This window comes from Panthera pardus, unplaced genomic scaffold, assembly GCF_024362965.1.
Source record: "Panthera pardus isolate Hobbes unplaced genomic scaffold, ASM2436296v1 HiC_scaffold_2, whole genome shotgun sequence".
NCBI classification, from domain to species: domain Eukaryota; kingdom Metazoa; phylum Chordata; class Mammalia; order Carnivora; family Felidae; genus Panthera; species Panthera pardus.
Genome location: NW_026526765.1, coordinates 66,383,156 through 66,410,678, shown reverse-complemented (window position 1 = coordinate 66,410,678; position 27,523 = coordinate 66,383,156). Strand labels below are relative to the sequence as shown.

Sequence of the window (27,523 nt, the reverse complement as noted above, 5' to 3'; positions counted from 1 at the left end):
TGTGCCATCACTCAAATATATACAGGTGTACCGGCAGTTGTTTAATGAGTGATCACACCAAAAAGGGATGTAGATGGCCAGATGCTAAAGAAGGCACTTCAAATAAGGAGGCGAGTGCATGTGGTGATGATAGGGAAAGAGCTGTCATGATGTACGACATGGATCTTCCTAAGTACATTCACAACTCTGTAGCAAAATGTTTTCCATAAAAACTTCATTCCACAAATAGAATTAAAAAAATGGAATCGTAGCATATGGCCATGTAAATTGTACATGCAATCCACATGTCTTCAACAATGCCAGTGCCGATGGGCTCATGAAGATGCAAACGGGGAAGGGCATACTATGGAGTTGGCGACCTCACAATACCCAGATGTCCCAGAAATTCCAGAGCCATTTTGTGAATATCAAAAGGAAAAACCTGATCAGAATACAATTTCAGCTTTGATCTTTACAGTCTTACAGACTTCAGATGTTATACCGCTTAAATATCATCAGATGCATCAGGAGACTTAAGTGCTTTATAAATCATACAAGGACAAAAGGGAAGCAAATCAATTATGAAGAGGTGGAGGCCAGATGATTTCCAATTATTGATACCGCACTGTAGGGAGATGGCTCAAGATTGATCTGTGAAGGAAATCAGATATAAATGATGAAGTCCTGAAGAGTTTAGTTAGCTGGGGAGGGATTACGTTTTTAGTACATTCATTTTTTAAAGCACTAGACTACATACTTTACATAAATGGTAAGTTACTGCCATTTTGAGATGAAGATGACAAAAACTCAAAGATGAAATAATTTCTGCAAAATCACAAAGTTAGTAAGTACCCCAATAGATATGTGAACACAAGTATTTACAAGGCTGTCTTCCATGTATCACCTTTGTAACTTTTGCCATACCATGGACCATCTGTGTTATATTATATTTAATACTTTTCTCTAATTCATAGATTTATATTTTTTAATATTTATTTAAAATAAAAAATTTATGGGGCGCCTGGCTGGCTCATTCAGTAGAGCATGCAATTCCTGATCTCCCGGTCATGAGTTCAACCCCCATGTTGGGTGTAGAGCTTACTTTAAAAATAATAAAATTAAAATTGTATAATACTATTATTGATAGAAAATAATTATCATTTGCAGAAGGCAACTATAGAAATAAATTCTATCTAAACAGTGTTACCCATCCAAAGCTCTGAACCTGGGGCCTGCCTCTTTCTTATAAGGAGGGCTTATAGGGGTGCCTGGGTGGCTCAGTTGGTTAAGTGTCTGCCTTTGGCTCAGGTCATGATCTGGCAGTTCATGAGTTCAAGGCCCACGTCTGGCTCTGTGCTGACAGCTCAGAGCCTGGAGCCTGCTTCAGATTCTGTGTCTCCCTCTCTCTCTACCCTTACCTCTCTCTCTCTCTCTCTCTCTTAAAAGTAAATAAACATTTAAAAAAAATTTTTAAATAAGGAAAGCTTGAAAATTAGGGAGGTATTAAAGACCTCCATGCACCAAAATGAGGCTTTTCTCTTGAGATAAACAGAAGGACTGAAAGAGCACTAAAATGAAATTCTATTTTTCTACTATGGTATAGTTTTATTTGATGACCGTATGTGCAACATGTGGAGGTACCACCTGGAATTACCCTACCTACTACCCGTGGCATGCTGGCCACACTTTGGGGAATGATGCGTCATTGGATGAGCATTTTTTGCGTTGGAGCAAGGGAAGATAGAGGGAGTTGATTGCATCTTATCTTTTTCAAATCAAAATTCAACTTGAAATAAACTAATCTCTGCTTCCATATACAATTTGATTAAATTTTTTAAAAAAATTTTTATTAAAATTTTTTTCTTTAATGTTTATTTTTGAGAAAGAGAGAGAGACAGAGCACGAGCAGGGGAGGGACAGACAGACAGAGAAGGAGACACAGAATCTGAAACAGGCTCCAGGCTCTGAGCTGTCAGTACAGAGCCTGATGCAGGGCTCGAACTCGGGAACGGTGAGATCATGACCTGAGCTGAAATCGGATACTTAACCGACCGAGCCACCCAGGCACCCCTCAATCAAATTTTATATGTAACAAATCTGAGACCAAACTCAAAATTAAACATAGGGCTGAATTCTTTCAAAATACTGATATTCAACAGGCTTCAAGCACATTGGATCTAGGAACTATTGAGTATCCTTTACCATGGTTCCTGGTTAAACTACTGCAGGACATCATGATAAAAGGCATCACCAGGCCCCTCCGTCTTACAAAACTTGGAGAAGACAGGCTAGAAGTTCTTCATACCTTGCCTATTCCAGGGCAAACCTGACTCAAAGAGTGGCCACTTGGGGCCCAAAAGTCATTTCTCAGCATCATTTTGTCCTGACCTTCCCATTTCTTTTCTAAACAGTACAGAATGGCAGCATGGCTATTAAAGTACCAAGATTATCACCATCATCACTTCCATATGTCCAACAGAAGATATCTACATCCTTGTTTCTTAAGTATTTTGTTTCCTAATCTTCTGTAATTTGACTCACTAGCATGTTTAACAAGGCATATAAACTTCTGCAAAAACACAGGGGTGCCTGGGTACCTCAGTCGGTTAAGCGTGTGACTTTGGCTCTTATCTTTGGGTAAGATCTCGTGGTTCATGAGTTCGAGCCTGGCATCAGGCTCTCTGCTGTCAGTGTGGAGCCCACTTCAGATCCTCTGTCCTGCTGTCTCTCTGTCCCTCCCATGCTTGTGCACTCTCTGTCTCTCTCTCTCTCTGTCTCTGTCTCTGTCTCTCTCTTCTCTCTCTCAAAAACAAACAAACATACAACCCCCCCCCCCAATATCTTGGCTTTCTGTATTTTTATATGCATGTACTTGTATTCCCAGAAAAACCCACATTCATAAGTGGACCAAACTTAATATGTAATAATACATATACACATACATACACATGCACATACACACGTAAGCTGTCTTTAAAAAACTGAATGTCAATAGCAGATATGGCAATAGATCCTAAGTGAGAAATACATTGAAAATGAAAGAAATGCAAATTCAGAATCATGTCAGGAAACAGATTTTCCAATGGTGATAAAATTGTACACGAGACAAGACTATTTAAGAAAATGCACCAGAGTCACTGCAAAAAAAAGAAAAAGAAAAAGAAAAAAAAGTAAATGTCTGGGAGGAACAGAGTACTTACTGGCAAAGAAGCCTGATAACCTATAAGCCTCTACTCGGTCCAAATATTTATATTTCTGGAGAAATACATGTTTATTTTAGCATTAGGAAAGCATACTGCTTACATCTTAAACTTTCCACTAGTCAGTAACTAGTTTGATTATTAACAGAGTTCCCTGACCAAACTATTGCTTCAAAAAAGGTAGTTCCCTCACAGATTACACCCTTCTCTTTGCAGTCCAAGGCTGGGCCCAGTCACTGGCATGCGGATATTGCTGAATGAAACCTCAGTGGGCAAATCAGTATATGGATGAGATCTCGCTCTTAAATATAATTTGGCCAGATTTTGGAAACGTGACAGGAAGCTTGACGTGAACATCAGTCCTTTTGCTTCTCTGTGGGGTGTGAATATAGCACTAATGACACTTTCTCAAATATTTTTAATGTAATATCCTGTACTTTCATAGTTGACACAATTATATAAACAGCTTTAGGAAATTCAACTGCTCTCATTTTCTAAAGCTAAATTTTTATTTAAGAGAAAAAGCACAGGGGCACCTGGCTGGCTCAGTCAGCAGAAGCATGCAACTTTTGATCTCAGGGTTGTGAGTTTAGGCCCCACATTGGGCATAAAGCTTACATAATAAAACATACACACACACACACACACACACACACACACACACACACACACAGACATGAAACAATATTTGATCGTATACTTGTGGCTCAGTGGTCATTTTGCTCTGTTTTCATGAAAAACCCTCAGAGCAACTGAAACTGCAAAATATAAAGGAAAGAAAATAAGAATGATAAGCAATTCTCATTTCTACTGAAATCTGAAAATACAGAATGTCTATTTTTAATCTGAAGTCTAGACACTAAACTAGAATAGGTCTTTTCATAGCCGAGTTCTAAAAACCAATGTTTCTTTCTAAAATAAAGCAAATATGAAATTTTTTCCAAAAAAAAAACAATATGGAAAAGAATTATTCTCAGGGTCACATAATTTTAATAACTTTGACCTCAATTATCAAACTTTGGTTTTGGGAACCAAAACCAGTTTACTAATGTGAGGTAAAAACCTAAGTCAGAGCTCAGCCTTCTGGATGTAGGAGGAACTGCACCAGGCAGGTGCTGAGGCCACATTAGGAAACCCAAGGACAGTGATGTTTCGTAGTTGACGCCTAGAACACACAAAAATATCTTCTTAATTAGAAGCATCTCAATTATTAGAAGATGGGGCCTTTTATTCCTGGACTTGATTTCAGAAAAGTATATGCTCCATTTTTGTTAAGTAAAAAGGCTTTCTTAAATGTGAAGCCCCAGGTTATGTATTAAAGAGCAGTGCTTCTCAAACTTTAATGTGCATATGAATCACCTGAGAACTTGTTAAAATGTAGGTTTTGATTCACTAGGGTTTGGAGTGAAGCCCAAGATTTGCATTTCTAACAAAATTGGTGATGTGGATGCTACTGATTTAGCCACCATATCTGAGTGCAAGGATATAGAGAACATAAAACGGTGGCTTCCCCAACTTTACCATCTAGTGGAGAAAACCCATAAGTAAACAAGTAACCATTGTAGTTTGCCTTTAAGTCACTTCTACCTACTGATTCTCATATGATGGTAGTAATTTTTTGAATTATTTCTGCATTAAAACTTCTTTTCATGGATGGGATTGAAAAAACTACAGCTGACCCTTGAACAACCCTGGGGTTAGGGACACTGACCCTCACACAGTTAAAAATCCTTAGATAACTTTTGACTCTCCAAAAACTTAACTACTAATAGCCTAATGTTGATGGGAAGCCCTACAGAAAACACATATTTGCATGTTATATGTATTATATACTGTATTGTTATAAGAAAGCAAGCTAGACTGGGGCACCTGGGTGGCTCAGTCAGTTAAGTGTCTGACTTCGGCTCAGGTCATGATCTCACGACTTGTGGGTTTGAGCCCCACGTCAGGCTCTGTGACAGCTCAAAGCCTGGAGCCTGCCTGCTTCTGATTCTGTGTCTCCCTCTCTCTCTGCCCCTCCCCCGCTCATGTTCTGTCTCTCTGTGTCTCTCAAAAATAAATAAACATTTAAAAAAAGAAGAAAGAAAGCAAGCCAGAGAAAAGAAATTGCTATTAAGAAAATCATGAGGAAGAGAAAATACATCTGTAATACTGTATTTACCAAAAAAAAAAAAAAAAAAAACAATCTGTGTATAAATGAACCCATGTAGTTCAACCTTGTGTTTTTGTAGGGTCAACTGTAAGTAAAATGATCCCACAGAAAAGGACACAAATAACAAATCTGTTGTGAACAGTTTCACTTAAAAAAAATCAAGGAAATCATTTATGAAAAAGAATTTTAATTGTACAAGTTTCCCAACTGAAATAAATGAGAATGTTTCAGTAAATAAAGAGGAAATCACCTCCTCTTACCTCTATCCAATCATTCAATTAAAATTTCTTGGATGAAGTCAACATTAACCAGCAAGGTTCATTTAATCCCAGTTTATACCCCCTGTTTTAAGCAATCAGCTGAGATATAAGGTAGGGGTTTCCCATTCATTCAATAAATACTTATTGTGAACCAACTATGCTGTAGGCACTGGTCTGGTGCAGAGGACAGAGAGTAAATGAGTAGGGAGAGACAAACAAGCAAATAAACAATTAATTGGAAATAGAAAACATCCAGCACTGCCTTGGCAGACAGGTGAGTGAGCCACTCTGGAAGCAGAGCCCACAGCCCCAGCCGAGCCTTCAGATGACCCCAGCCCAGGGTGACCCACCCAGCCCCGCCACACTTGGATTAGTGACCCACAGAAGCTGTGTGAGACCACAAATGCTTGTTGTTTTAAGCCATTAAAGTTTGGGGTGATTTACCGTGCAGCCACAGGTAACTACTACAGAAGAGACCGGGTGAGAGGCAGAACATGCTGATTTAAACAGGGCAGTCAGGTAAGGCCTCCTTGAGAAGGAGATAGCTAGGCTGAGATAGATAAAATGGAGTCAGCACTGAGTAGAAGGTGGCAGTAGTGGTAGCAGGATGAAGAATAAATAGCATTCCAGAACAAGGGCACCAAGTGAGGATCCTGAGCTGTATGTGGAGGCTGTGTGGCCAGAGCTTATTCCTACAGGGAAGTGGGAAAGATGAGGTCACAGAGGCCATCTTAGCCAAATCGGAAGGGCCTCTTGTAAAGAGTTTAAATCATATTCTTAATGCATTGGGGATCCTTTGATGAGTCTTTACCAGAAGATTAATGTGATCCGCTCTGTTTTAAAAACCTCCATGGGGCTGCAGTATGGGTGAGGAATACTGATGCCTCAACTGCCATCTACTCTTGAGTTATTCAGAAGCTCAAACAAGAATGATCAGGAATGGTTTGAAAGCATTAGGAATGATGAAAAGACCTAATTACTGTCACTATTACTGATGTCATTATTCCAGACTCTGGCCTGGTGTGGCCTCTGAACTGTTGCAGGGGAGAGAGCAACAGGGGTCTCTGCTGGTTTCTGCAGGACCTCAGGGCATTTCTTTTCTTTTCTTTTCTTTTTTTTTTTTTTTTTTTTTTTTGAGTGGGCTCCACACCCAATGTGGGGCTTGAAGTCATAAGACCCTGAGATCAAGAGTCACTACTGACTGAGCCAGCCAGGTGCCCCCTCCGGGCCTTTTCTGAAGCAGTCTCTGAACCCCATTGAACCCAATTCCAAACACAGGAGAGAGTTATCTACTTGCTAAGCCTAAAATGTTGATGTGGAACAAGAACAAATTTACAGTACAAATATTTGCATTTTGGTATGGGCATGTTTTTTTTTAAATATAAACTTAATGTTTTATTATATAGATAATGCTTACTATAGAAAAATGCTCATTTATTATGCAGGTAATGTGAACTGTAGAATAATTAAGAAATGCAAATGTGCAAAAGAGAAAGAAACCTAAAAACTTCCAGTCACCCCAATTACTCCAAGATAGACACTGTTTTCATGTTGTAAGTGTCCTTCTAGTATCTCCAAGCTTATATGTAACATATACTGGTTACGACTAAGATTTTTAAGTTTTTTTCCTTCTCTACTATAAAAGCCATAAGTACTGATTTTAGGTAGTTCGGAAGATACAGAAAATATAATGAAGAAAATAAGTAGCACCAATAATGTTACTCTGTTTCTTTCTGAGAATCTAAAGGCAGCTGATATAATCCATTCAAATCTGCAACTGTCATTCAGCACTGCCATTTTACAAATATTCAGTTCCCTAATTTCAGCCTCCCTCCTTAGCTTATTAGTAAAGGAAAATGAAAGTTGAGGACTGTTTATTCCATAGAGGATTTTGGCACCATTTTTTGTACCTCCCATTGAAATAAATAAGTTGGGGGTGGGTAGAAAAAAGAGGTTTCTTCTTGCCACAAATTCTAAAGAACAACTCCCCTTTGTCATGTTGTAAGGGCAGTAATCTATCTGGAAAAGTATATTAAATTCTGGTTGTCCTGGTTGTCTAAGTTTCTCTCAACATATTTCTAATCACCTGAATCCAAGTTTGAAATAAAAATTCTTCCCCTCCTAGACATTAGCCATTCTTTTTTTTTTTTTTTAATATATGAAGACATTAGCCATTCTTATTTTCATATGATTCCCTGGACATCCTTTGCAAAGTCTTTTGTTGCTGTCTTAGGCAATCGCCCAGAATCACAAGTGCTGTGGGCCCAGAGAAACTTAAATCTCAGTGATAATCTTGCATATTTTATTGAACAACTAAAAGCCATTTACTTGATGGAAAGTATTACAATACATGATGCCATTCCAATCAGGGTTTAATTCATTTGAAGGCAGAATTTCAAGAGTGTAAACCTGTATTTGCTTATAAAAGGAGCCAATCCACAATTAAATTTCATAGGAATTTTAAACTATCCAACCATAGCCAAACCTGATATAGTTTTACCCCTCTGTTACTACAGTTACCTTTTTGGATTCACTGGAAACGGTTTTAGCCAACAAGCTCTGACAGAGACATAATCTTAATGTACCTGAACTCTAGAAAGCCATGGTGAAAGCCAAGAATTTGGACTGCATTGTAAAAAGGTAACCTGAGATGATTCTAGGTGGGGGCGTGGGGGAAGGGGGAAGGCAATGAGCAAATACAGGAATTAGGGTTTCATTTACACCTTTGGTTGTAAATTAGATGTTTTGTCTAGATTAAAGCCATTAGTGGTTACAAGTGGAGAAAATGTGTTTGAATGTGATATGGTTTGAATTTTTCACATCTAACTATGAATCAGAACTAGGGATAAGAGTAATATGAGGCATATGGAAGAACTGAAACAGAACCAGGACTGTCTGATTAAAGGTTATATATGGTTTCATGGTAAAGGGGAAATTAGGACACACAATAGAAATCACTGTATGTGGAGTACCTGGGTAGCTCAGTTGGTTAAGCATCTGACTCTTGATTTCAGTTCAGGTCAGGTCATGATCTCACCATTGTGAGACTGAGCCCCATGCTGGGCTTCACACTGGATATGGAGCCCGCTTAAGATTCTCTCTCTCCCTCTCCCTCTGCCCCACACTTGCTCTCTCTCTCTCTCTCTCTCTCTCAAAAAAAGTCACTATATATAACTGATGTATAGTTTTGGTGCTATATTAAGTTTTGTTTTGTTTTGTTTTGTTTTGTTTTGTTTTGTTTTAAGTAAGTTCTATGCCCAGTGTGGGGCTTGAACTCATGACCCTGAGATCAAAAGTTGCATGCTCTACTGACTGAGCCAGCCAGGCACCCCATGGTGATACATTAAGTTTACAATGAATTTTCTGTGGTTCTCACTAGAGAGTATGGATTCAGTCATCCCCGATACTGTCATCTTCATAAATTCCCATGTTAATGAACCCCTTCAATTATTGTTAAACATAAGATATCTGAATTGGGGTGGGCGATGTCAGACCATTTAGAGTCAAGATTCTGTAAATGGTCCCTCATTTCAGAATTCTGCCTTAATAAAGCCTATTTCTATAATGAAACAATTTTTATTCACATATAATTTCCTGCAGAGTTTCTTTGAAAAGAATACTTTGATAAACCACAAAAGGTGGAAATGTAAGATGCTAAGGACCTGTTTAGTAACAAAGGATGGTTTCTACACTACAACATATAGTATTAGGAGAGGAATTTGCATCCCTCCTGTGAAAGAGAAGGACATAGAGAAGAGTGGGCAAGGGTTCTGCTGGGGAAAAGGTTGTAGAACATAGAGAGAAAAGCCTCAGATCTGGGACGGAGATGGTCTCCAGAGGACATAAGTATCTAATATGGACTCTTAAACTCCTTGCTTAAGAAGAGGTGTGTATGGGCACAGTGTGTGTGTGTGTGTGTGTGTGTGAAAGAGAGAGAGAGAGAGAGAGAGAGAGAGAGAGAGAGAGAGAGAGAGAGAGAGAGAGAGAGATTTACATGTGACACAAATCTCTCCATGTCCTCATCCCTTACAGAATCTATGTTGCTCACCAATTCATTTGTTGTTGTTTGTAAGATTTTATTTTTAAGCAATTTCTATTACTCAACTTGGGGCTCAAACCCACAACCCCAAGATCAAGAGTCCCATGCTCTACTGACTGAGCCAGGCAGGGGGGGGACCGGCTCACCAATTCATTTGTGAACATAGATTCCTCTTCTCTGAGTTCCAATTCAGAGTTTCAATAAGGACAAAATTAGAGACAGCACAAACAGATCCTGAAACTGAAGGACAAAGAGGCAGTTGACATTTGGGTTATTATAACCTTACTACTACTAATTATTATTATATTTAACATGAAACACATTACACTGACATCTGTAAACACAGAATACAATCTAACAACAAAATGATTCTTCTTAGAAGTAAAACTGATGCATACTTCATGGACCCGCTAATCCTTTTCTGCCTCATTCATTGGCAGTGTTTATTTCCTCTTGAATGTATGTGAATGCCACTCTTACAAGCGGGCAGTGCCTTCCCCCAACCTTCAGAGAAACAAATGGCACAATAAGTGATAACAAGTTGGGGGAGGGCTGGAGAGGGTCAGGCTTAAAAGAGGGGCTGGCCATCTAAGGTTTAGAGGAGATGATCCAGGCAAGACCCTCTCAGAAATATCCAGCACATCATACACACTTAACAAATGTGACTGATTAGTAGTAGTAGCAATAGTAGGAGCCGTTAGTCCTTCCACCTGCTTCTGTCTCTAGCGACAAGTTTGGCCCTTATCCATGGCACAAGGATAATTACCTCAAAGACCCAAGAGACACAGGACTGGGGAAGAGATTCTCCTTTGCCCCCGAAGAATCTACTGACAAGTTAAAGTGAGGGTCCACCTCTCTCACTACTACCTCTTCTCTCCGCCTTTAAGTTTAGCTGAAGAAAGCCTGTGCCATTCCCAGCAATTAGACTGAGGCCCCTGCGTTCCAAATGCATCTTTGATAGATGCCTGTAACTGCATCACAGTGGCAGGTGCATTTCTCTCAGCATTTAATGCTAATCTTCCCTGTCATCTAGGTATAAATAACTACACAACTATGTCAGGAGGCCCCACCATAAATCCACCAGGGGTTTTAATTACTCTCCAGTGACAATGTCTTATACAATATCAGACACATGAAAACCTAACCAATGAATGTGTGTGTGTGCATGTGCGCGCTCACGTGTGTGTGTGTGTGTGTGTGTGTGTGTGTGTGTGTGAGAGAGAGAGAGAGAGAGAGAGAGATGGTGCAGTCTATCCCCAGAACAGCCAGATTATCTGTGCTGTACTTGGAAGGAAGAAGGTCAGAAACCTTTACCCAGTTCAGGGTGTGTGAGACAGCAGCACGCCCTGTAGGTCTGGCCAGGAGAAGGGAGGATTTTGTGATGGCACCACCTGCAGCATCCTTCCTTCCTCTGGGGGCACATAAATGATGGTCACAAATTCATGCTGCAGAGTCAGGAGACCTGGGTTCAAATCTCAGTCCATTGCATCCTCACTGTTTCACCGCAGGCAACCTCTCTAACCCTCAAATTCCTCATCTGTAAACGGGGATCATAACCATACATAAGGCATAAGGTTATTGTGAGGATTAAGCAAGATAACCTATGCATAGTACTGAACACAATACAAGGTGTCCAGTAAGTGCTCAATAAATATTAGCAACAGCAGGAGAAATGCAGAGGGAACCCCCGTCCCCGTGGGGCAAAGCACGGGCTGTCATGAGGGTCCGGGTATCCTTTCTCCCACCCAGGCCTCTGGTTGGGTGAATCCGAAAAAAGCATCTTATCTCCCACAAGTACTTAAAAATAAACATAGTGAACAAACACTTCAAACGCTTAAAAAATATATATATGTATGTATACGAACACAACTGCTATAGATCTCACTAATTCAGAAACAAGCCCCGGATGTTTATTCTATGTCCCTTTTATAAATCTAGGGACTCACGTAATCCAGGTTCACAAGGTTATCCCTTTCAAAGAAACGATGACTAGAAGTAATTTAAAGTAAATCAAACTATTTAGGTTCCTCAGATTCCGTCTTAAGTAGACTCATAAATAATACACTGATGTACTTCTCAGCGTCTCTTTGCTTTCCTCTTGAACTCCGTGCCATGATTCAGTGTCACTGGAACTTCTGTCTTCAATACTCCAGAACTCTGCAAACACATAGTCTCATGGCTGCATGGTCTCTAAAGATGCTCCCCCAGCCCCCTCTCTTTATCATATAGACCTGCTCCACCTCTGTCAGCAAGCAAGGCTCCTACTACTTAGGAGCTGAAAGAGAGGTAAACAGAGTTAGTTGAAACATGATTCTCCTTAGTGATCATGGCCCAGGGGGCAGCTCTGTAGACCTGGGTAAATGATTTTTGCCTCTGCATATGCAGAATACAAGAACCCTTCACTCACTGTACTTTTCTTCTTCCTCATTCTTTTTTTTTTTTAAGTTTTTTTATTGTGAGAGAGAAAGAGAGAGCAGGTGGAGGGGCAGAGAGAGAGAGAGAGAGAGAGAGAGAGAATTCCAAGCAGGCTCCCTGCTGTCAGTGCAGAGCCTGACGTGGGTTCAATCCCACAAACCCTGAGGTCATGACCTGAGCTGAAATCAAGAGTCAGACGCTTAACCAACTGAGCCATCCAGGAGCCCTTTCTTCTTCATTCTTAACTCATGACTTCATTTGCAAATGGAAAGATGCAAAGCTAGGAAACATTATTCCCCCACATTAGGGGTGTATATTTTCCACCTTTCCTTAACCTTGTCTTTAAAAAAGAAAGAGGACATTAAGAAGTGAACAACTAACTCTACTGTTAGAGCCCCACTGAGAAGTGACAGGAAGAAGGATGGAAAAGAAACTACACGGAATGACAGGATGCTTGCCAAGCAGCTGATTTGTATTCATAAAACACGTCAGACATAAATGGTTTGTCTGATATGGAGAAGACTCCTCCCTTCCTCCCCTACACAAAAGAAGGGCAGAGAGATGTGGAGACAGTGGTAATTGTCGGGTGTGTACATATGGGGCCACTGCCCTCTAGTGTACACTTTAAAACTCACAAAATTCCTTTATCCTGGCAAACCAGAGAGGTCTTACCCCAAAGGCAGTAGAAAACAGAATAAAACATGAACCTCTGTTGAACTGTCCCGCAGAATCATTTTTTTAAGATTTTATTTATTTTTTTAAAATTTTTTAAAAATGTTTATTTGTTTTTGAGACAGAGAGAGACACAACATGAGCAGGGAAGGGGCAGAGAGAGAGGGAGACACAGAATGTGAAGCAGGCTCCAGGCTCTGAGCTGTCAGCACAAAGCCCGACGCGGGGCTCGAACCCACGGACTGCAAGGTCATGACCTGAGCCGAAGTCGGACGCTTAACCGACTGAGCCACCCAGGCGCCCCTACATTTTATTTTTAAGTAATCTCTACACCCTATATGGGACTCGAACTCACAACCACAAGATCAAGAGTCACATGCTTCACACACTGAGCCAGCCAAATACCCCCTCCCACAAAATCATTTTAAAAAATTTTGTTTAAATGTTTACTTATTTTTGTGCGTGTGTGTGAGAGAGAGAGAGAGAGAGAGAGAGAGAGAGCGCAAGCAGGGAAGGGGCAGAGAGAAAGGGAGACACAGAAGCTGAAGCAGGCTCCAGGCTGTGAGCTGTCAGCACAGAGCCTGACACGGGGCTCGAACTCATGAACCGTGAGATCATGACCTGAGTCGAAGTCAGACACTTAACCGACTGAGCCACCCAGGCGCCCCTTCCACAGAATCATTTTTTAAAATTACTGAGAGAGTAAGATCCAATGGCTGCCTGTCACCTCGCTATCTGTTGATATCCACACTCTTACCAGGCCCTAAAAGTGGATTTATTGTTTCAGTCCAACAGGTTGCCAAAGGGCAGAAGAGATACTAAAAATATTTAACAACTGGTGTGGCACAGTCAGCAGAATCTAGAACACATGCCTGCAAGATGCCAGGTGGCAGCAGTGCCGGGCCCCTGCAGGGCAGTCCTTACCCCTTACAGGCTGAATCATGGGGGGGTTGCGGGGTCCTGGGAGACAGCACCAGGTAGCAAGGACAGTGGGGGCCTGATACAGAAGTATGCCAATATTTTAATAACTGGTTGTCTGTACTAGGGAGTTCTGGCTGTATGTTAGCTCTATAAAGGAGAGTAGAGGACATAAGAACAACAACCCAGCACCACACAGCAGAGCAGAAGAGTGACTCAGAGCCCAGTAGCAAAGATCCAAAGGAGAGGACGCAGGGGTCCCTCGTTACCCACTGGCAGCTGTCCCTTCTCTTGCTAGTGGTGAGGGACATCTCCTAGTCCTAGGGAGGGCATGGTGGGGTGTGAGGAAACCCACCCTCTAGTCTAGGTTTTACTACTTCTCTCTATGTGACATTAAAAGGATATTTTGATCTGGGCCTCTACACCTCCATTTTTTTATTAAAAAAAATTTTTTTTAATGTTTATTTATTTTTGAGACAGAGAGAGACAGAGCATGAACGGGGGAGGGTCAGAGAGAGGGAGACACAGAATCTGAAACAGGCTCCAGGCTCTGAGCTGTCAGCACAGAGCCCAACGCGGGGCTCGAACTCACGGACCGTGAAATCATGACCTGAGCCGAAGTTGGCCGCTTAACCGACTGAGCCACCCAGGTGCCCCTACACCTCCATTTTTTAAATGGAGGGTTTGGACAAAGGCAGGAATTTTGGACAATTTTTGACAATTTGGACAAATGCAGGACCTTTTTGCATGATCTGATATTTTCAAGTGAATTCTACATACAAGATTACTCGGCATAATTTTTAACATCTTTGAGACAGCTCGTGGCTCATAAAAAAGTGCTCAATATCTGGAAATCTCAAAATCTTGAGAGATGTCATTTCTTCAGAATGTTTTAAGTTTTTGTTTCCAAATTCCACCCCAAACTTATCCACTTGTAAGTAACTCTTGAGGCTTATTTCTGATAATTAGGTGGGGAAAACAGCAATAACAACCACGAATATTTACTGAGCACCTATTTGCATGAGACATTGTATTAAGCCCTTTCTGTGCATTACCTTGTCGTATTTCCAGGACAACCATATGAGGAGGGTATCATTATTCCTATTTTGTGAGAACACATATACTAGCAGAGGCTAAATGACTTGCCCAATGTCAGACATACAAGCACAGTATATGTGGCTGAAGTCCACATCCACAGTTACTCTGCTAGAGAACGTCATCCATGCCGAAGTTCCCACTGGTAAATGGAGAAATGGCAAAAACAAGAACAACTGTGAATTCCTCCATGAAGTTAAATTTACCTTTTCCATGTATTATTTAGAGATGCCTACCTACCTTTGTGCCAAAAAAGTCCTCTCGTTTATGGAATGATGGTGGTATTAGATGGTAGTTTAGAGTGGCTTTTGATTTTTGGCAACATACAAAGTTGGCAAGTCTCAAGTTTTTGAAATGTTACTGGTCCATGGATTTGCAATATCTGGGAGTCATTGTTCTCCAGTAGAATGAACATGTGTTATGCAGGGACTCTGTTCATTCCCAAGAGTAAAATCTTCAAAAGGATGGTATGCCTGTCTTTTGTGCATCTTACTGGTGATAATTTGTTGATAGGGAGAGTCAGGTTATCATTTCTTCACAATCCAAATAAACTAGAGGGGAGAAATTAGAGGATTCCTCGGCCACCCTATAACTTGGTTAGCCATTCCATTTGTGACAAAGACGTGGAAACAGAAGCTAAACTAAGAGCAGAGGGGGAAAAGTAAGAATAAGTTCAGATTCTGCTAAATAAGAACAGAGAACCTCCCCAGAGAAAACCAATAACTTACACCACTGCTCCTGTATTTGTAGATTTTATGCTAACAATAGCAATAATAGTGAAGCATCCTTTGAGAGCATCTTCATTTTCACAAATAAAGACCTTTGTCAAATTTAAAATTCTTCCTATAACAAGTATTGTAATTTCAATAGCATGTTAGAACTTAATCTTAAGTTTATCACCGTGGAGTACTTCAGAGAGTAAAAAGTACTTTGAAGGCTTTTTAATAACTCGGTCTTTACGAAGAATTAGTATACACCAGAATAAATAATCTCTGTACAATTATGGAGATCTCCCAAAAGGCAAATAAATATCCAGAGAAATAACTCTTCCACTCTAGTGCCTTTTTTTCTTGTGGCAACTTCTGTATGCTTCCATGCTATGAAAAGCATGAACTGCAATGATAGTTTGTGTATACATCCATATTATCTTTTATACTGACCAAGGATTGAGCTAAGGTGACTCGTTTGTAAAACCTGGCAGAGCTCGCCACCACTGGTTCCAAGTTTTCCTGGAGATGTAAAGAATTCCTTCGGGACTAAGGGATTTACAGGACTCTATATTTCTTTCTATTCCCTTCCAGGAAGACCAGCTTCAGGACCTAAAACACATAGGGAGATTTTTCTCAAGAAGAGAGTTGAGGGTGGTGGGGTGGAGGTAGGTATAATAGACAAAGAATAAAAGGATGTGTGTGTGTGCATGCGTGTGTGTGTGTGTGTGTGTGTGTGTGTGTAGGTGTCTGTGTGTTTATTTCTTGTGAAGTCAGCCAACAAACAGTGTAGTCTTGGCTTCAGGAGTAGATAACCATGATTCATCACTTACATAAAACACCCAGTGCTCATCCCAACAAGTGCCCTTCTCAATCCCTCCACCAATTTTCCCCACCCCCATCAACCTTCAGTTTGTTCTCTGTATTTAAAAGTCTCTTATTGGGGCGCCTGGGTGGCTCAGTCAGTTAAGCGTCCGACTTCGGCTCAGGTCATGATCTCACGGTCTGTGAGTTCGAGCCCCGCGTTGGGCTCTGCGCTGACAGCTAAGAGCCTGGAGCCTGTTTCAGATTCTGTGTCTCCCTCTCTCTGACCCTCCCCCATTCATGCTCTGTCTCTGTCTCAAAAATAAATAAACGTTAAAAAAAAAATAAAAGTCTCTTATGGTTTGCTTCCCTCTCTGTTTGTATCTTATTTTTCCTTCCCTTCCCCTATGGTCTTCTGTTAAGTTTCTCAAATTCCACATATGAGTGAAATCATATGATATTAGTCTTTCTCTGATCGACTTATTTCCCTTAGCATAATACCCTCCAGTTCCAACCACATTGTTGCAAATGGCAAGAGTTCATTCTTTTTCATTGGCAAGTAGTATTCCATTGCATGTATAAACCACATCTTTATCCATTCATCAGTTGATAGACATTTGGGCTCTTTCCATAATTTGGATATTGGTGATAGTGCTGCTATAAATATTGGGGTACATGTGCCTTTACAAATCAGCACTCCTGTGTCCTCTGGATAAATTCCTAGTAGTGCTATTGCTGGGTTGTAGGGTAACTCTATTTTTAATTTTCTGAGGAACCTCCACATTGTTTTCCAAAGTGACTGCACCAGTTTGAATTTCTACCACCAGTGCAAGAGGTTCCCCCTGAAGAAAATGATTCAAAGTCCTATAAGAAATAAGAAAGGAAAAAGCTAGTCCGAGGCTGACTGGGTCTAGCCTAATCTAAAGGTAATGATGGGGTAATTTACATGGCAACCAGTAAGTGCTGCATTTGTTAACTCCTACCCTATCCTATCCTATCCAGCAGTAAATAAATTAAAAAAAAAAAAAAAAAAAAGAATAGAGTGTCAAAGTATAATTTTCAATAAAAGGAAAAACCATGACATTCATATAAATATAGAATGAACATTCTATATTTTTCTAAGATTTATTTAATTTATTGAAGAACCTAGCAGGATGGTAATGCTGATTCAAAGGACAGGAGTCACCATGCTCAGTCGGTTGAGCATCCAACTTCGGCTCAGGTCATGAACTCATGGTTTGTGAATTCAAACCCCATGTCGGGCTCTGTGCTGACAGCTCAGAGCCTGGAGCCTGCTTTGGATTCTGTTCCTCCCTCTCTCTCTGCCCCTCCCCCGTTTTCGTTCTGTCTCTCCCTCTCTCAAAAATAAATGAACATTAAAATTAAAACAAAAACAAACACAAAGGATAGGAGAAGCTATATAAACAATGGGAAAAAGGCTGGAATAAGACGTCAAAGTTAGTTACGAAACTGGTTAATGGGGACGCCTGGCTGGCTCAGTCGCCATTATGACTCAGCATATGACTCTTGATCTCGGGCTCATGAGTTTGAGCCCCACGTTGGGTATAGAGAGTACTTAAAAAAACTGGTTAATGTCTTATCAGAGCAAATAAAATGTGACATTTGAGGTTATATTTTCTGCTTGGAAAAAAATAATTTGCATCTTTACCTAGACAAAAATCATTTGATAATTTACCAATCTTCTGCAAATTCATATCCAGATTTATAGAGTCTAGATCCTAATTAATAGTGTAGTGGAGGAAAAATAATTTTCCCCTCTACCCTTCTTTTTTTTAGATTTTATTTTTAAGTAATCTCTACACCCAGTGTGAGGCTTGAACTCACAACCTAGAGATCAAGAGTCACATGCTCCATTGACTGAATCAGCCAGGTGCCCCTTCCCTCTACCCTTCTGAGTTCTTAGTGGAGACCTCTATAATAAATAAATTAACAAGAGGAAAAGAACCAAAAGTTTATTAACATGTATACAATGGAGATGCCCAGAAAAAAGGAATACCTCCCTGAGGTGGCTTAGAATTCAGGATTAAATACTATCTTAATAGGGAAAGGGTAGGGGGATATAGGACTCTCAGGGGGAGAGTAAACGACTTTTAGGAAAGATGAATGGGCTCTTAGAAGAATAGATGGAAGGAATGGCAGTTTGTGATCAAGTTTGGTTGTGCGGTCAAATTCTAGTCTTCTCTCCTGTAATAGGAGTCAATTTGCTCTAGTTGATGAACTTCCGGGAGGGGATCAATTTGAGTTCCTTTTGGAGAAACTTCTTTAGTCAGATAAAGGGAGTTCAGAGAAAGTCTCTCCCTGAACTTGCTGTTTTTTCAAGGCCTAAAGCTCAAAATAATCAAAATACCAAAGTGGCACATCTGGAGGTGACATGTCCTTAACTCTGACACTCATATTTTGGGGTGGCATTTTCTATTCTCCTTCATTTGTAAACAGTAAGCCCAACAAAGCTCCATCTCCTGTAGCATGAGATGGCTTGTAAGGGGCTCTAATAGGACTTTGAAAGGGCCACCAGTAATCTTTCTGTTCCAAAATGTTGACAACGTCTTGACAGTTTTCACACCCCTTGATTCTAAAACACCAAGGCAGCTGATCCAAACAAGAGGGAGATAGGATATGGATGGTGGCAGCTGAAAAGTATTAAAAAACCTCAGTATCCCATACTTGGAGTGAAGAAAAGGGAAACAAATCAAAAGTTAGCATGAAACATGAGACGTTGGTCAAGTGGTTAAACCAAAAAGGCAACTCTTATCTGTCTCACCACTACTTATTATTTCCTTATTTACTGATAAATTCCTTATTTATTTACATACATTTTGAAAATTTTTCTGTATTGGCTGAAATAAGTGGATTTGGAGTATTCCTCAAAGTAATATAACTCTGAACTCTGCATCAAATAAAGTTCAGTTAATAGTGAATTATATTAATAATTATGATCATATAGAAGATTTGCATGATAATGGACAGCATTTTAACTCAACTTCCAACACCTGTATGTTATCAGCAAAGAAAAAAAAAGCTGCTTGGACTGTTGGATAAACAGAGTAGCAAAACTTGTTATGTCCATTTTTTTTAATGTTTATTTACTTATTTTGAGAGAGAGAGCGGTCATGCACGCACACACTCGCATGAGTGGGGGAGTGGCAGAGAGAGGGAGGGAGAGAATCCTGACTCTCGGCTCAAACTCAAACTCATGAACTGTGAGATCACGACCTGGGCGGGAATCCAGAGTCAGATGCTTAACTGACTGAGCCACCCAGGAGACCCGTTACTCCCGTTTTTTAAATTCACTAATTGTATTTGCACAACTCATAACTGTCTTTTTTTTTTTTTCTCCTTTAAAAATGTAAATCACAGCTGACACTGGCACAATGCATAGCTCACTAGACTTCTAACACAGGGGAAAATGTAAACCACTTTTGCAAAAAGACTTTAAGCATGAAATTAAATCTTTAAAACGGGCAAATTTGAAGCCAAATTGTCCAAAGGATTCTAAAGGAAGCTGGCCTTGGACAACAGGATGCACAGAATTACTCCATCTGCATCAAAATGAGGCATCTCTGCTTATAATGTCATCATTTGAAATATTAGGGAAAACTCATGAAACAGCGATAGCTGGCTTTTCAAATAACAAACAACACAAAGTCAACTGGATTATTTGCCTCTCCATATAACCCACTAATTTGTTTATTTACTCTAATTCAGCTTCAATCATTTGGAAGTAAATGGTTCAAGATTCTGATAAGTTTCTATCAACCCTATATTCTAGACACTTCTGTAGCTCCTCTCAGAAATCCAATATTTTATTTGTACTGTCCCAATTCTCTGAAAACCTAAAGGGTGATAAGCTTGCCCTGTGCTGAAGAATCTCTTATTCTTTGATTCTGAGCAATCACTCAGAGCCCAGAAGAGGGTGCTCACAGAACAATCTGCTTGCTTTAACCACAGCCAGGATACATCCTCTCGACCAAAGGTTTCAATATGGTAATCCCAAATTAGGCAAGAACCATAATGATCATAGCATCTTAAAATTACAAAAGGAGAAATGGAAAGGTCCCTAAATTAAAAGCAATTCAGGGATACATAAACAAAACTGGTGAAGACCTTCTATTTTTTTATTTTTTTAAAGTTTGTTCATTTATTTTGAAAGAGAGAGAAAGCACGAGTTGGGGAGGGGCAGAGAAAGAGAGAGAGAGAGAATCCCAAGCAGGTTCTGTACTGTCATCACAGAGCCTGACATGGGGCCCTAACCCATGAACCATGAGATCATGACCTGAGCCAAAGTTGGACACTTAACTGACAGAGACACTCAAGCACCCCTGAAGACCTTTTAAGTGAGGGAATATGGGGAGACAAATGATGACTTTAACTTTTCATTAAATTTCTGTATTGATTCAAACACTTTATATCTTGTGCATGACTTCTTTTATAGTATAATTACTTTTCATTAACATCAATTAGTTAATGTCTTTATTAGTAAAAATTAATAAAGCTGATAATGAATATTTGAAACAAGTAGCGTGGCTGAAAGAATCTATCAAGAAATTGATATTTTCTTGAGAGGTTTATCAGTATTGTAGCTAGAAAATACAACTTCAGTTATGTTTTTTATTTTAAGTAGGCACCATGCCCCACGTGGGGCTTGAGCTCATGACTCTGAGATCAAGAGTCACACGCTCTACCAAGTGAGCCAGGCAGGTGCTCCTGTTCTATGTCCTATACTTAAATATGTCACTACTCAGAACCTAAAGCATCATGATTAATACCCTCTTCCCTGAAATACAAATCTTTGGAGAGAAAATCCATCAGAGAACAGATGGTACCCCTTTCCCATTGCCTCTCTTCTTTACTAAACTCCCCGAGGGTCTCATCTTGCTTTGCTGATAGCCATATGAATTAGGTTTACACGGTACTGGCAGTTTCGCCGCTGGCCTGTGGTAGCTTGGTGCTAAGTCAATTTAGCTAACCTGGAATGTTTCCCAGAGTTTTTTTTTTTTCCTGTGTGATTCTTTATGGCCACGAGAGACATTCTGTGTGAAAACCAGAAGGTAGAAGTGAAGAAGTCATATTTTTTATGCCCTGGACATTATTGTTAATCTGCCGCTAACTTACTGGTGTATCAGGCTTGTAGCAGCTCCAGGTCCCCCGGGTCTTCTCTTCCTGCTTCTCTGAGTCCTGGGCCAGGTATGCGTGCAGCTCCATGATAATGGGCGCCAACTTCCCCTGCAGGGTCACCCACAGCATTGGGATTGGTCATAGTAAGAGACAGAAGTGGGTTCCAGTGTCTCCTTATGGGTTCCAAGTTGTCCTCATGCATGCTGGCTTGTCTTTGCCTCCTCTACACCCAGCTTTCCTTCTGGTGTGCTGATCTGACAGACTTAGAGTAACTTCAGGCTCAACCCTAGACATAGAGTCAACAGCCTGCACAGATCACTCCACCAGCTCCCACATTCGTGTAAAATCTACCCCTTGTAATAAATCCCTTATTCTATGTCAAGTGCAGCCATCTGCTTCTCAGATGAAACTCTAACTGCTATAAGCTTCTATGTACATCACCACCTTGTTGCCTTTGCATTTTGAATAGTGTGTTGAGCCTCAAACTCATAACATCCACTGTCTTCGGTAGAAGGCAAAGACAGGTGGTATTTGGTTGTAGGAGAAAAGGAAGGGATGCTTAGAATGGTAAAAGTTTGTAGAGCAAGCTCCCAGAAGCTTTTCAACACTAAAAATGCCTGTTCCAGTTACTTATTTCCTCTCATCTCCAAATCCATCTTTCCTTGCCTTGCTTTGTGATGCTGAACCTGACCCCATAAACATTTCTTCCATAAGGAGCACTGGAGGGACACTGGAGGAAGAAGGGAATTTTCATCCTGGTTTTGTGGTACTCTTCTCCCCTGCTTGCTCTTGGAGTGGATGGAGGCCAGAAGTGCACGGACATCCAGTGGTGCTCACCCCTAATAAGTTTGATGGCACCATTTGGGGGACTTCCCAGTGGGTTTTGCCACCACTGCAGCAGGCAGCTTCCCAATGAATTCCTCTCGCACCTTGAGAGACACCTTCTTAGTGATGCTCAATGAGTCTGGCAGATGCCCAAATGGGTAGCTTCCAGCAAGTTTCCTACTTACTAGCCCCCTCCTGTAGCATCTCAGGGAATTTCTCTGCCATCCAGTGGTCCCCAGCCACTCCCTTTCAATGGAGACAGGTGAAGAGAGGGCCCTCTTCTAAATTTGTTTCTTCCTTGAGCACCACGCCTCAGCCTTAGAGGGAGTGGGTACTGTTTACATGTGCTACTCGTGTGTTCATTAGAATTTTCTTTACTCCTTAGTAGGTAATCTGCTACTAGTTAATAATTTTTATGTCAGACTTCCCCCGTGAGAATTACTGTGTGCTTTTTGGATGCTTGATAAAATGTCTTTTGCTCTTAGTAGCTATTAAAGAAATAAAACTTAATCTTATTAGTTCAGGATTTGTTTTAGAAGGAACATAAATTATGTGTAATGTGAGTGCATAAGAGAAGGGATCACCCAGGTGTGCAGTTTAGAAAAGCTATTTGCTTTCTCTGGCCACCTCTACGAGGTGATCCTCAAAATGGGATCCATGGTTCCCTGTGAACAGACCCCAAGTCCACTATTGCTGTGAAGCAAACCACCCTAAAAATAATGGTTAAAACCACAATCATTTATTATTTCTCACGTTTGTCAGAAAGACCCCAAAGTCACACAACAAATGGTGAAGATATAGGAAAGGGTGAAGAATCAAGGCTCAAAAATGCACCCTACCACAGGGTCCAGGGATATTACCAAAGGTCTGCAAGTTTAAACGGTATTTTGAAATTTGCCATTCAGTGAGAAAATAAATAATGTAATCACATTGTGATAATGAAGTCACAGAACTTCAGTGCCTGCATTTGCATTATGGTCCTATTCTCACCAAGGAATTGCCTTAAGGGAGCATGTACCTCTTTGTTTGTGGAGTTACAGTTTCTTTCTTTCTTTCTTTCTTTCTTTCTTTCTTTCTTTCTTTCTTTCTTTCTTTCTTTCTTTCTTTCTGTTTCTCTCTCCCCTTCTTTTTTTTTACTTATTCATTGTAGTCCAGTGAACAGTCACCATTTTTATTATGTTTGTCATAAGCTTTTTATTGAAAAAAAATTTTAAGTTTATTTATTTTGAGAGAGAGAGAGAGAGAGAGAGAGGGAGAATGGCAGGGAGGGGCAGAGATGGAAAGAGAGAATCCCAAGCAGACTCTTCACCCTCAGCGCAGAGCCCAATGTGGGGCTCGAACTCATGAACCTCGAGAAGATGACCTGTGCGGAAATCAAGAGTCAGAGGCTCAATTGAGCCACCCAGGCGCCCCTGTCACAAGCTTTTATACACATAAAACATGTATATGAGAAGTGTACAAACTGTAAGGGTATACTTCATGAATTTTAGTAAAATGAACACTTCTGTATGTTATAGGTTTACAGAAAAGTTGCAAAGATAGTTCTCATATACCTCATACCCTGTTTCTGCCATTATTAACACCTTACATTATTATGGTATAGATGTCACAATTAATGAACAAATATGGACACATTATTATTAACTAAAATCCATAATTTATACAGGTTCATTAGTGTTTTACCTAATGTCCCATCAGGGTGCCATATTACATTTAATTGCCATATCTTCTCAGGCTCCTCTGAGCTGTGAGAGTTTCTTTTTCTGAGACTTTCCTTGCCTCTGATATCCTTGACAGTTTTGAGGAGTACTGGTCAGGTATTTTATACAATGCCCTTTTAATTGGGATCTAAGAACTGTATTTTAATTATTGTTGGAATATTTAGAATTGTTAGCTCCTTTGAACATGTCACCAAAAGTGTCGGAATCAGAAAAGTATCTCAAACACAAAAAGTTTGAAAATCAGTTGTCTACATCAAAGCAGACTATAAGTATACATAAGTGAAGTTGTCAAGATGTCTATTCTACCATTCAAACTTCAATTTCAAAAAGCAATGTAGGTTTGCAGACAATTCTCACAGTGGTTGGTTAGTAATCTTAATTTATAAGCCGTCTGCCTGTCACCCAAAACAGCCCAGACCATCAGCCACCCACCTGTATTCCCCTGCTCTAAAATCACATGGAAGATGTTCCGAAGTCAGACGCTGAACTCACTGAGCCACCCAGGTGCCCCAACAGAAAATGTTTTTAAAGTACAAGCAGAAACAATAATCAAACTTTCAATGAAATATTTCCCTCTTTGCATTTTAAAGGATTAACATCCAAATTAGGGAGCAGAAAGGATTACATCCTATCAATTTGCACTCTGGTCATGGAAAAGCTGTTGTCAATACTCTAGTAATTAAATCCATACAAGTTACAGACTTCATTGAAAAGCCTTTGACAAGAGTGAAGTCACTGATCACAAGTGTTTGTGGAGCACTTAATATTATTGGCAATGCTGTAAACGGTATATGGTTGTTTAGCTTCATAAGAAAGATAATACCGGAGCTCAAAATTAAAATACCTGTATTGGAATACATACAGGCCTAAAGATGTGTTTTATGAACCAGAAAGTACTCACTGTGTTGGCCAGCTCCAGATAGCTTCCTCCTACAGAGCTGCCAAAATGCCGTGACTGTGTGAGCAGTTTGTGGAGGGCAGCAGCCTGCTGATGCAAAGAGCGTCCGCCACACTCGAGAAGCTTCTGCAGGGCCCACTGACTCTGCAAGTCCGGGCTCTGGAGGTCCCTGGCACCGGAGTCATACTCCCAGCTCTCCCTGGCTGCTGACAGGGCACCTACGTCCAGGAGAGGCAGGGGAAATAAAAAGATATTTCCTTCATTAGTCTCTGGGTGGCCAATAAGCAATGATTTGGAACCCCCTAAGCCTTCCACGTGCCAGCATGTCAGAACACACGCGGTGCCCAGACTGCAGGCTAAGTGCTTTCTCTTTCAAATTGACACCTGGGGAGCCTGGAGATAAAAGCGGTTTTAGGCAAATCATTCAGAAATAACTATCCAATGACTTTGTGCCCCCCAAACAGAATTACTTAGCAAAAAAGCACCAGAGAGCCAAGAAAAGGGAATCCGGAGCAAAGCCACCTCTGTCTGTGATCAGGCTTCTTTTTTAAAAAAAAATTTTTTTTTGAGCATTTATTTATTGTTGAGAGACAGAGAGAGATGCAGAGTGTGAGCAGGGAAGGGGCAGAGAGAGAGGCAGACACTGAATCTGAAGCAAGCTCCAGGCTCTGGGCTGTCAGCACAGAGCCCGATGTGGGGCTTGAACTCATGAACTGTGAGATCATGACCTGAGCTGAAGTCAGACGCTTAACCGACTGAGCCACCCAGGTGCCCCTCTGTGATCAGCCTTCTTACTGTAAACCTTTTCTCCTGGTTGAGGAAGAAGGGAGTAAGTGAGAAGACAAAAAGTTAAGATATGGCACTTTATCATGATTTTCTCTCTCCTGGAAGTAGCTACAGGAAGCTGAACCGTGTTTGCCACTTAGGTGTGGCCATGCAGCTGAGTCCTGAGCAGAAGGTGAGCAGAAGTGACAAGCATCGCTTCAGGGCCTGGCTCCCAAAACCACCCGCGTGCGACTCTCCATGCCCTTTGCCTTCTGGCCTGGTGCAAATGGCCAGGCACCCTTGGAAGCCATGTGGTACAGATGGTGAGGCCGTAAGATGGACGATGCCCGAGTCCCTGAATTATCTCTGGCAGCAGGGCTGGCTGCCCATCTCAGGCACCCTGCTTCGACTTCGTGTGATTAGAAAAGGGAAATTCCTTTGGTGTTTGAGTCACGGCATATTTTTCATTTGTTTCTCAGAACAGTTAGTATGACCTTAACTGTTACAACAGATTTAAACCTAATAAAAGATGCTAATAATTATGACACAATGACAAAGTAGACCTGGAAAGGGGTGGGGATGTTCAGGGAAAGCTTTCTGGAGGAGAAAGCCTGATGCTTCAATTGTCACCTTGGCTAGAAAAATTAGATTTGGGACAAAGCGCTCTTCTTTGTGTTGCTCACTTCTGAACAGAAGACCCTTGGGTGCAGCTGGCTGGTGGAGTCTGGGTCACGTGCCTCTGTCTCAGCTGCAAGGAAGGCTGGGAAATTTGTTTCCTGGCTTCTACTCTGGGGAGGCAGGGTTTGTAAGGTGAGACCTTTCTTAAACATAGGAGTGATTCAAAATGCCTGGGCAGATAGAGAACATGACAAAGGTCTATACACAGACACTGTGCCCGGTACTGGGGATGAAGCAGTGAGCGCAACAAACTGTTGTTCCTGCCCATAAAGTTTTCATATTGGTGCATCTTCAATACGTGACTTTTAATGGCAAAAAGAGGGGGACTCATTAAAATGATTTAATTTGTACTATGAAATGAGAACATATACAGATTACTCTATAATTTATTTGAGTGTAATTACATATAGCAAACTACAAATTATGTTCATTGGTTTCTGATATGAACATCCAATCTTCCCTTAATAGGTATTGGTGAGTTTAATCAATGTGATTGGGTAAACTGTCTTTGTCTGGAACCACCCCTATGGTTCATGTTCTGATCTTCTTCAGTCAGTTTGACCCAACACTCTCACTCTCTCTCTCTCTCTCTCTCTCTCTCTCTCTCTTTTTTAAGTAGGCTCCATGCCCAGCATGGACACTGACCCAGATGCCCCAGACCCAACACTTCTTTTGTACAGTGCTGTATGGCTGGAGCGACAGTCTTTGTATCAAAGCAGACCATCAAAGCAATCACTATGTTTGCAATTGTTTAAAGTTTCTTTTAATATTAAACTCTGTCCGCTGTATTGCAAGGACAGTTTTGTTTTCCTTCAACATAGACTGCAATAGGCCTGCCCTCCCTCCGCCTGCTCCTCTGAGTGATTGCTGCCATTTGTCTAGTGCCTCTCATTCTCTGTCCCAGCCCAGCAGCATGTAGCAAGAGGACTGACAGAGGTCAGAGCTGAAAAGTGGGTTGAATCACAGAGGGCCTTCTATCTCCTATATAAACAAGCATGGGCATGGACCCTTGCCTTTATATTCCACCACAGGACCCAGTACCTTGCACACACACAGCCTGAGACAGCAGGCATTTAATATACATTTAGTGAGTGGATGGCTGAATTATCCATGGTTGTGGTACCATAGGGTTTCACTTATTAACAGGAAAAGCAACATGAAGATTAATTTTTAAAATCAAAATAAATTATACACTTAAACTTTATCTCTATGCAAACAGGGAGCCTCGTTTTCAAATAATAAAATATAGCAGTTGTGGG

The 27,523-nt window shown here is 40.8% G+C and overlaps 1 protein-coding gene and 1 long non-coding RNA gene across 3 annotated transcripts in view; one reads left to right on the top strand and one right to left on the bottom strand.

Moving 5' to 3' along the window:
- The window catches only part of MCC (MCC regulator of WNT signaling pathway), a 428,047-nt gene that overhangs the window by 286,224 nt on the left and 114,300 nt on the right, over positions 1–27,523 (bottom strand). Inside the window, exon 3 of the mRNA XM_019450488.2 lies at positions 24,825–25,039. Coding sequence (XP_019306033.1) covers positions 24,825–25,039 — 215 coding nt within the window. The remainder of the gene's footprint in view (positions 1–24,824; positions 25,040–27,523) is intronic.
- LOC109267595 (uncharacterized) overlaps positions 1–27,523 on the top strand; it is a 99,588-nt gene that overhangs the window by 14,545 nt on the left and 57,520 nt on the right. The window contains exons 4-5 of one of the 2 annotated variants that reach the window (XR_002080187.2): positions 8,108–8,231; positions 22,965–23,159. This is a non-coding gene — a long non-coding RNA (uncharacterized LOC109267595). Of the gene's footprint in view, positions 1–8,107; positions 8,232–22,964; positions 23,160–27,523 lie in introns of those variants that run through there. The other variant, XR_008423779.1, reaches the window with a different exon arrangement.